At 48.4% G+C, this 16,638-nt stretch overlaps 1 protein-coding gene across 1 annotated transcript in view; it reads left to right on the forward strand.

The window, feature by feature from the left end:
• Window positions 1-8,914: 8,914 nt before the first annotated feature.
• The window catches only part of LOC127042792 (protein mono-ADP-ribosyltransferase PARP12-like), a 46,156-nt gene continuing 38,432 nt past the window's right edge, over window positions 8,915-16,638 (forward strand). The window contains exon 1 of the mRNA XM_050936159.1: window positions 8,915-9,264. Coding sequence (XP_050792116.1) covers window positions 8,930-9,264 — 335 coding nt within the window. The 5' untranslated portion in view covers window positions 8,915-8,929. The remainder of the gene's footprint in view (window positions 9,265-16,638) is intronic.

The following is a 16,638-nucleotide window of genomic DNA, read 5'->3' on the forward strand; positions in this document are numbered from 1 at the left end:
GAGGAGACTAGCCAGTCACAGCAGCTGGAAGCGGACGTTGATGAGGAAGCTGAGGATCGTGCTCGTGGTAAGTAGATTGCAATGCTCTGTCCGTCCCCCACCCCCCCTTCCAAGCGTGAAACCTGCCCTGCGGTGTGCTCTGTCCGTCCCCCACCCCCCCTTCCAAGCGGGAAACCTGCCCTGCGGTGTGCTCTGTCCGTCCCCCACCCCCCCTTCCAAGCGGGAACCGTGTCCTGCGGGGTGCTTCTTCCTCACCGATCCCCCCTTCCAAGCGGGAAAACCTGCCCTGCGGTGTGCTCTGTCCGTCCCCCACCCCCCCTTCCAAGCGGGAAACCTGCCCTGCGGTGTGCTCTGTCCGTCCCCCACCCCCCCTTCCAAGCGGGAAACCGTGTCCTGCGGGGTGCTTCTTCCTCACCGATCCCCCCTTCCAAGCGGGAAACCTGCCCTGCGGTGTGCTCTGTCCGTCCCCCACCCCCCCTTCCAAGCGGGAACCGTGTCCTGCGGGGTGCTTCTTCCTCACCGATCCCCCCTTCCAAGCGGGAAACCTGCCCTGCGGTGTGCTCTGTCCGTCCCCCACCCCCCCTTCCAAGCGGGAAACCTGCCCTGCGGTGTGCTCTGTCCGTCCCCCACCCCCCCTTCCAAGCGGGAACCGTGTCCTGCGGGGTGCTTCTTCCTCACCGATCCCCCCTTCCAAGCGGGAAACCTGCCCTGCAGTGTGCTCTGTCCGTCCCCCACCCCCCCTTCCAAGCGGGAAACCTGCCCTGCGGTGTGCTCTGTCCGTCCCCCACCCCCCCTTCCAAGCGGGAAACCTGCCCTGCGGTGTGCTCTGTCCGTCCCCCACCCCCCCTTCCAAGCGGGAACCGTGTCCTGCGGGGTGCTTCTTCCTCACCGATCCCCCCTTCCAAGCAGGAACCAAGGCATCCCACTAACATGGGAGAATTTTAAGCAAAAGTACTCACCCCATTGCTAGACATGTCTTAGCTTTCTTGAACTCTACAGTGTTATGTGAGGTATGTGAGAGGGATGCTACTTACAGTTTCCAATGTCCTTCAAAAGTTGATAATAAACAATGATGCCCCTGTGTATTACATGTCTCTATCTCTATTTTTTCTAGACAACTCGAGTAATGCGGCTGTGTCACCGGCCTCACGTAGATTGCAGAATTTGAGGCGCAATCCTAGGAAATCAAAAGAGGAGCTGATCAAGACCGTTCTGAACCACTACAACAGGGAAAGTAGGAAGACTGAGGAGTGGAGAAAAAGTGTACAGGAATGGAGGCTGACTGAAAGCAGGAGACAGGAATTGTCTGCCAAAAGAATAGCCAGGCAGATGATGAGACTCCTGTCTCGCCAAACCAAGTCTTTTGAGTCTCTTGTAGCCATGCAGGCAAATATATACCGTGATAACCCACAGGCTTCCAAAAGCAATGTTCCTTGTCCCCCTGTGTATCCTCAAAATAGCTTTATGCAGCACCCAGTTCCTTATTATCATCAGCTGCCCCCAACACCTATAACATCACCTAGTAACCAAGATATGTTTAATTCTTACCCAGTGCACTCCACCCCCATCATTCTGCAGCAAAGTAATGGTGAGTTGCATCAGACGGTTACAATTGAGTAAAATAGGAAATAGTAAAACCTCTGAATGTACTGTGAACCACCCATACCCCCTTACCTGCTTTTTACTGTATGACAAATAAAAGGTTTTGGTTTGTATTTCTTTCCATATGTTTTATTGGTGATAGAAATGGTTAATTATACACAGCAAGGTAAAGCAAAGCACAACACATGCACCAAACATTACTGCTGGCTCTCAGCATCAAATTGCTCCCTTATAGCATCCCTAATCCTTGAAGCCCTTTCCTGGGCCTCCCTATTAGCCCTGCTCTCTGGCTGAGCAAACTCATTCTCCAAACGTATAACCTCGGAGGTCCATTCCTCACTGAACCTTTCACCCTTCCCTTCACAAATATTATGGAGGGTGCAGCACGCGGATATAACTGCGGTAATGCTGCTTTCCATCAAATCTAGCTTCCCGAACAGACTGCGCCAGCGAGCTTTCAAACGGCCAAAAGCACGCTCCACAGTCATTCTACAGCGGCTCAACCTGTAGTTGAAACGTTCCTTGCTCCTGTCAAGCTTCCCAGTATATGGTTTCATGAGCCATGGCATTAATGGGTAAGCGGGGTCTCCCAGAATCACGATGGGCATTTCCACGTCCCCTACTGTTATACTGTGATCTGGGAAAAAGGTCCCGGCCCTAAGCCTCCTGAACAGGGCACTGTTCCTAAATATGCGTGCATCGTGCACCTTTCCAGGCCATCCAGAGTAAATGTCAGTGAAATGCCCACGGTGATCCACAAGCGCTTGCAGAACCACAGAGAAGTACCCCTTGCGATTAATATACTCCGATGCCAGGTGGGGTGGAGAGATAATAGGAATATGCGTCCCATCTACTGCCCCTCCACAGTTAGGGAAGCCCATTTCTGCAAAGCCATCTAAAATGTCCTGCACGTTACCAAGAGTCACGGTTCTTCTTGTCAGTGTTCGATTAATGGCCCTGCAAACTTGCATCAGCACCATTCCAACGGTGGACTTTCCCACTCCGAACTGGTTCGCCACAGATCGGAAACAGTCTGGAGTTGCCAGCTTCCAGATTGCAATAGCCACCCGCTTCTCTACAGAAAGGGCATCTCTAAATCTCGTGTTCATGCGCTGCAGGTTGGGGGCGAGATCATCACAAAGTCCCATGAAAGTGGCTTTCCTCATACGAAAGTTCTGCAGCCACTGCTCGTCATCCCATGATTGCAGGACGATGTGATCCCACCACTCAGTGCTGGTTTCCCGAGCCCAAACGCGCCGGTCCACGGAGCAGAGCACGTCTGTTATTGCCACTAGCATTGTACTGTCTGCATATTGATGCGATTCAGTACCATCGTCCGATTCCTCAATGTCAGTCACACGCACATTTAGCAGCCTAAGGATTAGATCCACAGTAAGGCAAGATGTGCTGGCAATAGTCATTAGTAAGGTATTCAGTACCTGAGGATCCATTCTTGAAAGATAATGCAGAAAAACCGCTTTAGAGTCACAATGCTGCCACAGTGCTCCGCATGTGTACCAAAGCAACGCTGGCCGTTGGAACAGGAACAGGAAGCAGAAGGACAATCACACTTCCTTCCCCTTCCCACAAGCCCCAGCGCCGCTGTGGGACGAGGTGCCCTGTGGGATAGCCGCCCACAATGCATCACTCCCAACAGCGCTGCAGTGTGGCCACATCTAACAGCACTTGCAGCGCTGCTAGCAGTAAGTGTGGACACTCTGCAGCGCTGGCCCTATACAGCTGTCCTAATACAGCTATAACAACCAGCGCTGCAAAGTTTTAGATGTAGACATGGCCTGAGTGCAGCAGCATATGCATAATTTCCAGGGGGTATTGTCAGCTCCAGGGGCCCAGGTTAAGATTACATGGGCATGTACCCTAACCAGGGTGGATAAAAATCAATGATGTTTTTTAAAAAAATAAAAAAAAATCACATTTTTTTATTTAAATCAGTTTTTTTGATAAAATGCTTTTTGAGGAAAAAAAACTATCTAAAAATAGTTTTAATTTAGATACTATAGCGCAAAGATATCATGGAATAGGGACTACAAATTCTAATTCTACAGTATGAGACAATATATTCATGTAATTTTTAAGAAAAGTTTTATAAATGAGTTCCAATAGTTCATGCATTAGGGACCCAATTTCATGGGGCTCCAGGGGCTTCTGTATAGATTATTTAGGTTGATCTTTCTATCTACCCAATAGGTGCTCAGTCTAGAAGATACCATCATAGATGCTTAGTTTTGCAGTTCTCAAACTGTGGATTTGTATCTCCAGAGATAACATGCTTGTTAACAGCAGAAATGTTTTTAAATAAATACTATATAGAGGTGAGAAATAACAGACTTCAACCCTATTATCCCTTTGCAAATTTGTATACACAGAGTCAATTCCTTACATCTCTCTAAAAGTGCAAAGTTTCAAAAAGTTCAATGAATGATTGTTGGGGGCGGAATAGATCCAGACAAAGATAAGAAGTCTGGAGATAAATGTGAGAAGGGAGGGACAGGCAGTAGAAACAAAAGTGAAACTGTTTGAGCAGCATATTCCCGAAGTCTTGAGGTCTTTCTGAGGCCACGTCCAGACTAGGAATTAAAATCGATTTTAGATACGCAACTTCAGCTACGGGAATAACGTAGCTGAAGTCGAATTTCTAAAATCGAGATACTCACCAGTCTGGACGGGGCGCCATCGATGTCCGCGGCTCTCCGCGTCGATTCCGGAACTCCGTTCGGATTGATGGAGTTCCGGAATCGATGTAAGCGCGCTCGGGGATCGATACACCGCGTCCAGACTAGACGCGATATATCGATCCCCGAGCAATCGATTTTACCCGCCGATGCCGCGGGTTAGTCTGGACGAGGGCTGAGTGTAGCCTTCATTGATTTGAGGTCTATCGTACCATTCTCTGACTAGAAGGGAAAACCTATAATGGCAGTAGGCCATAAAAGAGACCCAGTTTGGAAATATTTTAATGAAGTTCCTCTACCTGTGGGTAAAACAGGCATGCGTGCAAAATGCAAACAGTGCAACAAAGAAATGCAAGGCCTGAATGAAACAACATCATGAGAAGTGTTCCTTCTCAGGAGGAAGCTGCACTGAAGATGATGAAGGGAACATGTCTGAACATGCAGCACTTCAGGTTGATAAACTTTTTTATTTCATATTTCTCTCTTAAGGACTGCCTGTCTTCCTTCTGGACTATTCTTGAATTCTCACGTTTGAGCAAAAAATATAGGTGTTACTCGATGGTACTATCATTTTAGATGCAGTTGTGATAAAAAATAAATAGCTGAAATAGGCAGATCTTCCTGTTACAATTTCACCTTTAAGTAGTATTGAGTGTCAGTGAATGCTATGAGTAATACTAAATGGTAATAATAATTAAATAACTGCGTTGACTTATTTTGTTTAGGAGAATCCATCCTCAACATACAGGATTCTGAAGACTATTCACCTTCAAGATCACCATCGTTTTCTATACTTTCAGAGTTATCTGCCAATGATAGTGTTTCAGTCACATCATGTATGTCACATAGCCATAATATATCATCTGTGGCTAAAAGAAAAAAAAAATCTCCATCATCCAGAAACAACCATAGATAAGCTTGTGATAAGAACCAGCAGATTACAAAAAGAGGTAATTGATGAAAAAATTGCCCGGTTTCTTTATGCAACAAACTCTCCTTTCCGTGTGATTAAGAACCCACACTTCATTAAAGTGGTTCAGTCATTAAGACCAGGATACAGTCCACTCAACAAACTAGATGTCACAGGCAAATTGCTGGATAAAGTGTGTGAAAGAGAAATTGAGCAGTGTGCAAAAGGTCTAAATGGCAAAATTGTTAACGAGTCTTGATGGGTGGAGCAATGTCCACAATGATCCTGTTGTATGTGCTTGTGTGACAACAAAAGAAGGGAATGTCTTCCTTACAGAAACAATTGATACATCAGGAAATGCATGCACAGAAGAATATTTACAAGAAGTAGCAGTAAAAGCTATTACAAACTGAAAAAAAAAATGCAAATGTCTAGTACACAGCTTGGTCACAGACAATGCTGCAAATGTATCCAAGATGAGAAGAAATTATTTAGAAGAGAGTCCCAAGCTAATAACATACTGTTGCAGTGCTCATTTCATGCACCTCCTAGCTAAAGACTTCAGTGTTCCAGAAATAAAGGCTAATATTGTTGAAATGGCAAAATACTTCCGTAACAACCACTTTGCCGCAACTGCTCTGAAAAAAGTGGGAGGAACCAAGCTAACTCTCCCACAAGACGTGCGATGGAACTCAGTAGTAGACTGCTGTGAACATTATAGCATGAACTGGCCTAATCTGATGACAATTTGTGAACAAAATTGTGAAAAAATAGATGGCACTGTCACAGCCAAAGTTCTCAGCATTGGGCTTAAGAGAAATGTTGAATACATGCTGAGTACCCTGAAGCTTTAAACAAGATGCAGGGAAATAGCTGTTTTATTGTTGATGCTGCTGACATTTGAAAGGAACTGAGTGAGACCTTAAAAAGAGAAATATGCAATGACAGAGTTAAATGACAAACATTTTAAAAATGAATGGGAAAAGCACTATCTTAGCTCATTTTCTTGCAAATATTCTCAATACTCAGTACCAGGGTCAAACCTTAACTGCTGAAGAAGAGGACTTGTCTATGACATGGGCATCCAGCAATCATCCCTCCATAATGTCAACTATAATAAACTTCAGAGCTCAGGATGAACCATTCAAGAAATATACGTTTGCTGATGATGCTTTAAGGAAAGTCACACTAGTGAACTGGTGGAAGTCACTTAAGCACTTAGATTCAGAGACTGTTGAAATGATCTCACTTTTAACTGCAGTAGCTTCTTCTGCCAGTGTAGACAGAATATTTTCTTCCTTTGAACTAATTCATTCCAAACTGAGAAATTGTTTGGGACCTGAAAAAGCAGGAAAGCTTGTTTTTCTTTTCAAGATTATGAACAAATATGAAAATGAAGGTGAAGTTAGCTGCAGAAGCCAGTATTTTAAGTTTCTCATGTTGACCTGCCTGACAGTCAATTTTATTTGTTTTTAAATATTTCATTTAACTATTTTAGTTAAAAACAATTTTAACAAAAAGAAACCTGATTTAAAAAAAACTTGAATGTTTAACTAAATTCAAAAATTTATATCCTTGCATTGTTAAAATATTATGTTTGCTGTTGAAGAAAAAAATCCAGAATATATAGCGCTGTTTTAGAGTAGCAGCCACGTTAGTCTGTATCCGCAAAAAGAACAAGAGTACTTGTGGCACCTTAAAGACTAACAAATTTATTTCAGCATAAGCTTTCATGAGCTACAGCTCACTTCTTTGGATGCATATGCATCCGAAGAAATAAATTTGTTAGTCTCTAAGGTGCCACAAGTACTCTTGTTCTTATTGTTGTTTTAGTTAAATAAAACAATTTAAATGCCTGTCTGGTGATGTTCTCCTCCTAATACAGCATGGCAAGAGAATCCTCCAAATATTAATGATTAACCTGTTGAATTGGAAATAGTTCACCTCCCAATAACTTCATAAATATCTGCTTCAATTACCTTTGGTAAATGAAATAACCAAACGATCATTACATTTCTGATATAGCTGTAAAACTAATCTGAAAAGTTTTCAAAATAAATCACTTTAAAAATGTATAGTGTGTACCATCTAAAAATGAAACCTACATCTATCTCTGAGTTGTGAAGAATATCTATTAAGGTTATAACAGCCAACAAGAATGCACTTTTATGTAGAAATCTATGATTAAATCGAGTCTTCCTGACTAGTGATTTAAATCATATCCACCTTGACCCTCTCACTCTGCGTTCCCTGGTTTTCTGAAATTTTGCAGAACTCTACATTCTGGAAGGACATGAGCGGTCGCTGGGAAATCCTAACTTTGCATAAACTAAGATTTATATTTTTTTGCTTTACTGTAATTATATTATTTGTATTGCAGTAGTGCTGGTGATCCCTTTCACATAGCAAGCTTCTTAGTGTGACACCCCCCCCCCTTTATAAATGCTGGAGGCAAAGCAGGGTTTGGGATGAAGGCTGAAAGCTTGCAACCCCCCATGTAATAACCTTGTGACCCCCTGAGGGGTCCTGATCCCCAGTTTGAGAATTCCTGGCCTAGAACCCCCATCAAAGGCCCGGGACGCATGATACTAGGCACTGTGCACACACATAATAAAGAGGTGATCCCTGCCCCCAAAGAGTTTACAAACCATGTGTGTCACAGTGTTGTGCTATGCTTACATTGCAGTGCAATGCAATGGCATTGACTAACAAGAAATAAAACTTAGCTCTTGTATAGCACTTTTCATCAGTACATCACAAGGAGCTTTACAAAGGAGAGCAGTGTCCCCCTTTACAGATGGGGGAAACTGAGGGACAGAGAGGGGCTCTGATGTAAAAAACTTGATGTGACAAACAGAAGCCCATCCTGTGGGTGGAACAATCATATAATTTAGGTGACCTGGGTTTCAATCTCACCACCAGAAAATACCTGACAAACTATTTGTGCCCAAAGACATCTGGGTACATTCTAATGACACAACTTGTTATATTTAAAGGTGACTAATCTTTGTGAGCTGCTGTAAACTTCCTGAAGATGAGCTGAAGCTTGAGGGCTGTGTTCACCAAACCGTTCGTGTTAGCATCTCTGCTGGGCTTATGGGCACGCCCCGCCCGGGGCGGGGGAAGGGAGCCAGGACACAAGGGCTGGGCGGCGGCTGGAGAAGCAGCATCAGGAGAGCTGTTTGATACCAGTGTAGAGGGCAAAGTCAGTGGCAGCAACAGACTTAGCCCTGGCCGCTGGGGGAGCCTGAGGCCAGCGCCTTAGGGTGCTGTTCACAGCGCTGTGTCCCCCGCTGTCCCCGCAAGGAAGCGGCCCGGGAGGGCAGGGGAGGGAGGACAGCTCCGTGCACTGGCCACTTGCAGGCTCTGCAGCGGAACTTCCTGAAGGGGCGACTCCGCCTCCCCGGTGGCAACTAATACAGCTAATACGGGCGCTACACGGGGACGCCCTTAGGCCGGCTCGGGCTCCCGGGGGGGCGGGGAGCTGCGCGAAGAGCCGCTTTCAGTTTCGTTTCTGTGCGGGAGACTCACAACAATAAATAGACAAAGAGGCTGCAGGAAGCGCCGGGGCGGAGCCGTGCCAAGGCCTCCCGGCGGAGCTGCACCAAAGGGGGGCGGGGGGTTCAGCGGGGGTTCCCGGCGGAGCCGCGCCAGGCGTTCGGGGGGGTTTCCCGGCGGAGCTGCACCAGGGGGCCGCGGGGTGAGGGGCTCGGAGCTGCCCGGGATGGCCCGCCCCGCGCTGCCCAGCCAGGCGCTGCAGGCGCTGTGCTCCGCGGGCGGCTCCCTGGAGCAGGGCGAGCTGTCGCGGCGGCTGCCGGCCCTGGGTCCCAGCCTGGACAGCCTGTTGCTGACGGAGCCGGAGCGGTTCACGCTGGTGACCCGGCCGGGGCCCTGCTCGCCCGGCGGCCCGCCCCAGGAGCAGCGGGTGGTGGTGGCCACTAGCGCGGTGCGGCTGTGCCAGGAGCACGGCGCGCCGGGAGCCGGCTGCGGGGGCCAGTGCGGCCAGCTCCACATCTGCCGATACTTCCTGTACGGGAACTGCCGCTACCAGCGCACCAGGTGAGCCGGGGTCACCCCCGCGGCTCGGGGGGGACCCCCTCTGGCCATTCCCCACCCCCCTCCTGGGGGGAGCCTGGATCCATCCCCTCTGGCCATTCCCCACGCCCCTCCGCGGGGTGGGGGCCTGGATCCATCCCCTCTGGCCATTCCCCACCCCCCTCCTGGGGGGAGCCTGGATCCATCCCCTCTGGCCATTCCCCACCCCCCTCCTGGGGGGAGCCTGGATCCATCCCCTCTGGCCATTCCCCACGCCCCTCCGCGGGGTGGGGGCCTGGATCCATCCCCTCTGGCCATTCCCCACCCCCCTCCTGGGGGGAGCCTGGATCCATCCCCTCTGGCCATTCCCCACGCCCCTCCGCGGGGTGGGGGCCTGGATCCATCCCCTCTGGCCATTCCCCACCCCCCTCCTGGGGGGAGCCTGGATCCATCCCCTCTGGCCATTCCCCACGCCCCTCCGCGGGGTGGGGGCCTGGATCCATCCCCTCTGGCCATTCCCCACCCCCCTCCTGGGGGGAGCCTGGATCCATTCCCACCCCCGGGCGGGAGGGGCCCACCACAGCCACTTACATTGTCAGTTGTTCAAACAGTTCAAGGGGCGGCCCCTCTGCTGAAGAAAGCCCCTCAGGGCGGCTGGGTCAGGACAGCACACCCAGTGTCAGTTCAGGGGTTGGGGTTCATTTCTCCCTCCTCCCCTCCCTTCCCACTTTCTCACAAAATGTAGGGCGCTCCCTTCTGGACGGATTTAGGGGTTGTATACAAAAAGCTAGTTTTGTGCGTGTAAGGCCACGTCTACACTACAGCATAAAATCGAAATTATTAAAACCAGTTTTATAAAACTGGTTTTATAAAATCGATTTTACGCGTCCACACTAGGGCACATTAATTCAGTGGTGTGCGTCCATGGTCCTAGGCTACCATCGATTTCCGGAGCGGTGCACTCTGGGTAGCTCAGTAAAAGAATGAGACCAATAATTTCGATTTCCGTCCACACTAACCCTAAATCAATATAGTAATATCGATTTTAGGGTTACTCCTCTCGTTGGGGAGGAGTACAGAAATCAATTTTAAGAGCCCTTAAAATCGATTTAAAGTGCCTTGTAGTGTGGACGGGTACAGCGTTAAATCGATTTAACGCTGTTTAAATCGATTTAACGCTGTAGTGTGGACCAGGCCTAAGATGTGGACAAGAAGCTGTAAACCTCAAAGGGCAGAGTGGGAGTGAAACTGGTTTTGTTTTTCTGAATATGGGGCTCGACTTTCAAAAGTTTAGTAAACCAGAATTGATCATTGTTACTGGAGGATAGACTGTTCCATGGCATGAGGATATCTTTGCTATTTTTCTTGTGGAATATGTTTTTTTTTTCTTCCATGTGTCTTTGTATTTTTTTAAATAAAAAATGAGATTCTTAACTGTGGTAGTTTATGGAATTTATCTTTTACTAACTTGTTATCTTGGACAGTAAATGGAATTAAAAATAAAAAGAGTGTTTGTTTCGATAAATCTTGTCACCTTGGTTGCACTGTTCCTATCTGGCTTTCCACTGTGCTTTTTGTACCTCCCAGTTTCAGATTTTGCATTATTATGGTAAGGGGATTTGCAAGAGTACAGGTTCCATTTAGAGTCTAGCTATAGTAGTTCAGCTTGTGTGTGTGTTTGTGTGTGTTTTTAATAGTTTTAAGCTAAGGATCTTAAATATTTGAATTTTGAGTGGGGTTGTTTCATTTTAGAGATAAAGCCTGTTGATTTTCCCTAGTAGTTTCCTCTTGGGTAAGCAACTGTTTATCCTAAGTTGGAAAAGGTGGGGATACTCTTTGTGGCATGTTTAAAGCCATACCCAGTATTTGATGTATTTATTATCTGTGACGTTATAAAACCAGAGAGAAGCATCACAAAAAGTCTCAAACCTGCAGAACAAGATGAAATAGCATAGTCGAGGTGCTTGGCATAGGATGGTGCAAATCCTGGAAAATAGAAGGTGTATATGAGACAGTGCTTTAATGGATTGGGAGAGTGAATAATGATTAGCTAAATAAACGTATCATGCCTCTTCTGCAGGGCTCTTTATAGTAGGCAAAATATACAAAGTAAAAACCATAACCAAATTCTTACCAAAGGTACGTAGCACACTCTGGGTACTAGACAAATATTAGTTTCCCCCCAAAAAAACTTCATTTTCTTTGAAATAGCTTGCTAGACTATATGACTTACCGTTGTAAACTATAAAGATGTATGCAGTGTTGATGTAGCCGTGCTGGTCCCAGGATGTTAGAGAAACAAGGAGTGTGAGGTAATATCTTTTATTGGATCATCTTTGGTTGGTGAGAGAGACAAGCTTTCACTCTTCTTCAGATCTGGGAAACTCATTCTCAGAGTGTTACAGCTAAATACAACCTGAAACAGATTGTTTTGCATAAGTTAATGCATATTTCAAGGTGCAGTGGCCTGTTAGAATCCATCCATTCGTGGGGGGAAAAAGAAGGGAGGGGGAAAACAGGCAGCTTGTGGGGGATTGTTAGTGGGTTCTAGACTGTAATAAGCCATAAATCCAGTGTTTGTATTCTGTCCAAGTATGACGGAGTGGGAATTTTCTGTAAATATTTTGTATGAATGCTGTCAAGTATCAGAGGGGTAGCCGTGTTAGTCTGGATCCTAATATCTGATTTGTGTCCATTTATCCTTTTCTGTAGAGACTGTCCAGTTTGGCTGATGTACATAGCAGAGGGGCTTCGCTGGCATACGATGGCGTATGTTACATTGGTGGACGTGCAGTTGAATGAACCGGTGATGGTGTGGCTGATCTGGTTATGAATGCTGTGTGCCTTGGTTTCCCCTATATGCTGAATTGTTAACTAGGTGGTGGGAATAGACTGTTTACTCTTGGGGCAAGCTATAACACAGGTGTGACTGATGCCTAGCTGTCTGGGGCTTGCCCTAGGTCAGTGGAGAGCCCATGAAGACAACTGCCAATCCAGTCACTGGGGCATTTGATACCTATCAATTTACGACCATGGGTGGCCCACCCCATCTACAGGAAGCCAGCCGTGTTTGACAACAAAGGACTGAGGAGGGGCTAGGTGGGACTGGTGCAAGATTTTGAACAAAGAGGACACAGCAGGAGCCAAAGGGCCACACTGGTCAGGGCTCTGGGTTAACCAAAATGGACCATGCTGTAACTTTCTTCTCTCTAAGGTTATGTCTTCACTACCCATGTTACAGCATGGCCATGACGGTGCTGTGATATGGGCAGTGTAGTGACGCTTTATTGCCAGGGAAGAGCTCTCTCGGTGATAAAAAAATAACCACCTCCAATGAGCGGTGGTAGAAGTGCTGTCTATGTTGGCGCTTTTCAGCACTAAAACTTTTGTCGCTTGGAGGTGTTCACGCCCCTGAACGACTAAAGTTTTAGCTCTGAAAGTGGCACTAGACACTAACCAAGGACTCTCTGTGCTATGTTCCAGTTGACTAATAAATCTTACTGTCTTTGCAATAATGGCTGAGAGTTGCTGTGACTGCTTAAGGAATGAGGAGGTGCATAGCTCCCTAGGTGCATACAAGTGTCTTTCAGGTGTCCGTCCCATTAAGGCTTACTAAACAGAGAGCACAGTGTGAAGCAGGGGTGCTGTAGACTCTGAGGTTCAGTCTGAGGCCACGTCCAGACTAGGAGAGGAAAATCGATCTTAGATACGCAACTTCAGCTACGTGAATAACATAGCTGAAGTCGAATTTCTAAGATTGAGTTACTCACCCGTCCAGACGGCGCGGGATCGATATCTGCGGCTCTCCGTGTCGATTCCGGAACTCCGGGTTGATGGAGTTCCGGAATCGATGTAAGCGCGCTCAGGGATCGATACATCGCGTCCAGACTAGACACGATATATCGATCCCCGAGCAATCGATTTTAACCCGCTGATACAGCGGGTTAGTCTGGACGTGGGCTGAGGCAGTGAAGCAGAGTGAGTTACCCTGGAGGAACAGTGAGACACTTCGGGGGAGGGGTCTGGCAAACTGAAGGAATTTTCCAAGAGAATGTTCCAAAGGTGGGGCTATAGCACTGATCCTGTGGACAGGGCCAGCACTTCCATTTAGGCAGCCTAGGCAATCGCCTAGGGCGCCAGGATTATTGGTGTGCGGCATTTTGCCAGAGGGGGCTGCAGGCGGCTCCAGTGGAGCTGCCGCAGTGGTGCCTGTGGAGGGTCTGCTGGTCCGAGGCTCCAGTGGAGCTGCCTCAGTCATGCCTGCGGACGGTCGGCTGCTCCCGCGGCTCTGGTGGACCTCCCGCAGGCTCCACTGCGGCAGCTCCACCGGAGCCGAGGACTAGCGGACCCTCCGCAGGCACAACTGTGGCAGCTCCACCGGAGCCGCGGGACCAGGGTGCGGGGCAGCAAAATTGCCGTGCGCCTAGGGTGCTAAAAGCCCTAGCGCCAATCCTGCCTGTGGATCCGTCACACCATGATTTTTAGTGTCTAGCAAAGTCATGAATTTAAGCACCCAGGCTCATCTTTTGAAGGTGTTGTCCAGATTTTCTTTGAGAATGGGGAGTGAGAGGTCATACAGAGTGGTAATTTTGTGGAAAGTGTTCACCCACAGGTGATGCAGTGTTGTTATCTTTTATCATTTTCCTGTAAGCTTATTTGAGTGTAGTGATTGTCTGATTTCATCCACTTAGGGCTTTTCTACACTGGCACTTTACAGCGCTGCAACTTTCTCACTCGGGTGTGAAAAAACACCCTCCTGAGTGCTGCAAGTTCCAGCGCTGTAAGGTGCCAGTGTAGACAGTGCACCAATGCTGAGAGCCATGCTGGGAGCTGCAGCAGTGCTTCTAACGTAGCCAGCGAAGATGTGCACTTAGTTCAGGGGTGGCCAACCTGAGCCTGAGTAGGAGCCAGAATTTACCAATGTGCATTGCCAAAGAGCCACAGTAATACATCAGCAGCTCCCATCTCCGCTCCCCCTGCTCCCAGTGCCTCCCACCTACCAGCAGCCCTGTATATCAGCGCCTCCCCCTTTCTCCCCTCACCTCCCGGTCAGCTGTTTCATGTCATGCAGGAGGCTAGGGGGGCGGGGGTGGGGTAGAGCGAGGGCATGGCCGGCTCAGGGGAGAGTGGGAAGGGGCAGGACCTATGGCAGAGCCAGGGATTGAGCAGTGAGCATCTCCCAGTACATGGAAAAGTTGGTGCCTGTAGCTCCAGCCCTGGAGTCAGTGCCTATACAAGGAGCTGCATATTAACTTCTGAAGAGCCGTGTGTGGCTCTGGAGCCACAGGTTGGCCACCCCTGCTTTAGTTGTTGTTAGAGCATTTAGTGCACTGGATGAGGTACACCATATGTTGCGATAGGCATGTGTAGAACCATGCATCTTGAAATGTGTGTTGTGGTGGGCACCGATCATCATAGCAGAGTGTCTGTCTGCAGGTTTTGCATCTGTTGTTCTAAATAGAGAAAGTGGATTTATGGCTTATTACAACAATCTGTAAGCCACAAACCCGCTCACCCCCAGCTGCCATTCCCCCCCCCCCCCATTCTGTCCTTTTCTCTCCTGTGACTGTAGGGGTGTTAATGGGCCACTTCACCTTGAATGGTCCCTTGAAATATGTGTTAACTACTTATGCCAAAAACAATCTGTTCCACCTTGTATTTAGCTGTGATGCTCTGAGGAGATTCTCAGACTTAGGCCCTGTCTACACTGGCAAGTTTCTGTTCAGTAAAGCAGCTTTCTGTGATGTAACTCCCATGCTGTACACCTGCCAAGCTACTTAGAGCCCAGAAACTGTGCAGATGCAGCACTCTAGGAAAAACCACCCCTGACGAAAGGCGTACAGCTTTCTGCGCCGGGACTACAGCGCTGCGGTGCCAGTGTAGACACCATGGCTATTATAGCACTGTGATTGGCCTCCCGGAGGTGTCCCACAATGCCTATTCTCACCTTTCTGGTCATCGGTTTGAACTCTACTGCCCTGCCCTCAGGTGACCAACAGTCATCCCCACCCCATACATTCCTTTGCAAATTTGAAAGTCCCCTTCCTGTTTGCTCGGTGATGCATGCAGTGGTCTCAGCGCATCTTTCCAGGTGGCCATGCCTGCTCCATGCACCAGGTGATCCCCCGCTTGGAGCAATGTCAAGCTGCTGGACCTCATCGGCATTTGGGGAGGGGAGGCAGGCAGTCCCAGCTGCACTCCAGCCACAGGATTTATGATACTATGGACAGATTTCACGATGCATGACCGAAAGGGGCCATGACCGGGACACATTGCCATGCAGGGTCAAAGTGCAGGAGCTGCGGAACACCTACCACAAGGCATGGGAGGTAAACCGTCACTCCAGTGCTGCACCCACAAGCTGCTGGTTCTACAAAGAGCTGGACGCCCTATTCGGTGGCTTCCCCACCTTCGCTGCGAAAGCCCCTGTGGATACTTCGTTGGCTCGCGTGCCAGTTGAGAGTGGACTGATCCAGGAGGAGGAAATCTTAGACGAAGAGTGGGAGGGGGACCCAGAGGCAGAGGATGGCTCGGAGGCCAGAGATGCATGCAGTCAGGAGCTCTTTTCTACCCTGGAGGAGCCTGGCCAGTTACAGCAGTTGGAACTTGGCAAAGCACAAACAGGAGAGGAGGCTCCTGATAAGTGGATCTGATTTTGGGAATTGCTGAAGCGATTTGTTGGGGACAGGAGGGTTGCAGCAAGTAGGCTTGTCTGTCACCACATGCCTATTCTGAGCAGCAGAACAGGCTGTTGATAGACTCCCTCATTTCATGAGAATCTCCCTCCGAGATCTCCAGGAAACTCTCTTGTGGGCAATCCGCTGCCGCAGGTTCTTCGGCAGAGCTGCTTTGTTTCTTGCCCCATTAATGGGAACTTTCCTATGCCACTGTGTGCTGCACACAGGCGAACCGCTTAGGGGCCAGGGTGGAAGCCGCAGGCTTGGAGAAGACTGACCCTTGATTCCCTGCTCACCCTCAGCAGTGAGATATCTTCCATAATGATCATGTCCTGTGGAAAGTGTAGGGACAGGAATGATTGTCAGGATCCCCCACAGTGCTGGCTGTCCCCAAGAGCCATGTGCCCAGTGTACAGCAGAGTCCGGGAAGAGTGATTTACCCTGCCCCTATGGCTACTAACCATTTTGGGGGTCTTGTGGCTAGTTTGCCTGTGTGACATCAGCTAGTTAGTGACAGGTGTGTGAGTACCGGCTGTGTTTTAAAGCACTGAATCACTGTTTTCAGTGTTGCAAACAGTACTACTTCTGTAAAATGCTGCATTTAAACTTCACAGAGATGACCTTGGGAGGCGGGCCAGCCTCCCTTATTGGCAGCAGAACAGCTGTGCAGAATTGGAAAGCTGCCAGGAAGAACTAAGGAGGACTTTCTCTGTGAGGTTAT

The sequence above is a fragment of the Gopherus flavomarginatus genome, chromosome 1, assembly GCF_025201925.1.
Source record: "Gopherus flavomarginatus isolate rGopFla2 chromosome 1, rGopFla2.mat.asm, whole genome shotgun sequence".
Lineage (NCBI taxonomy): Eukaryota > Metazoa > Chordata > Testudines > Testudinidae > Gopherus > Gopherus flavomarginatus.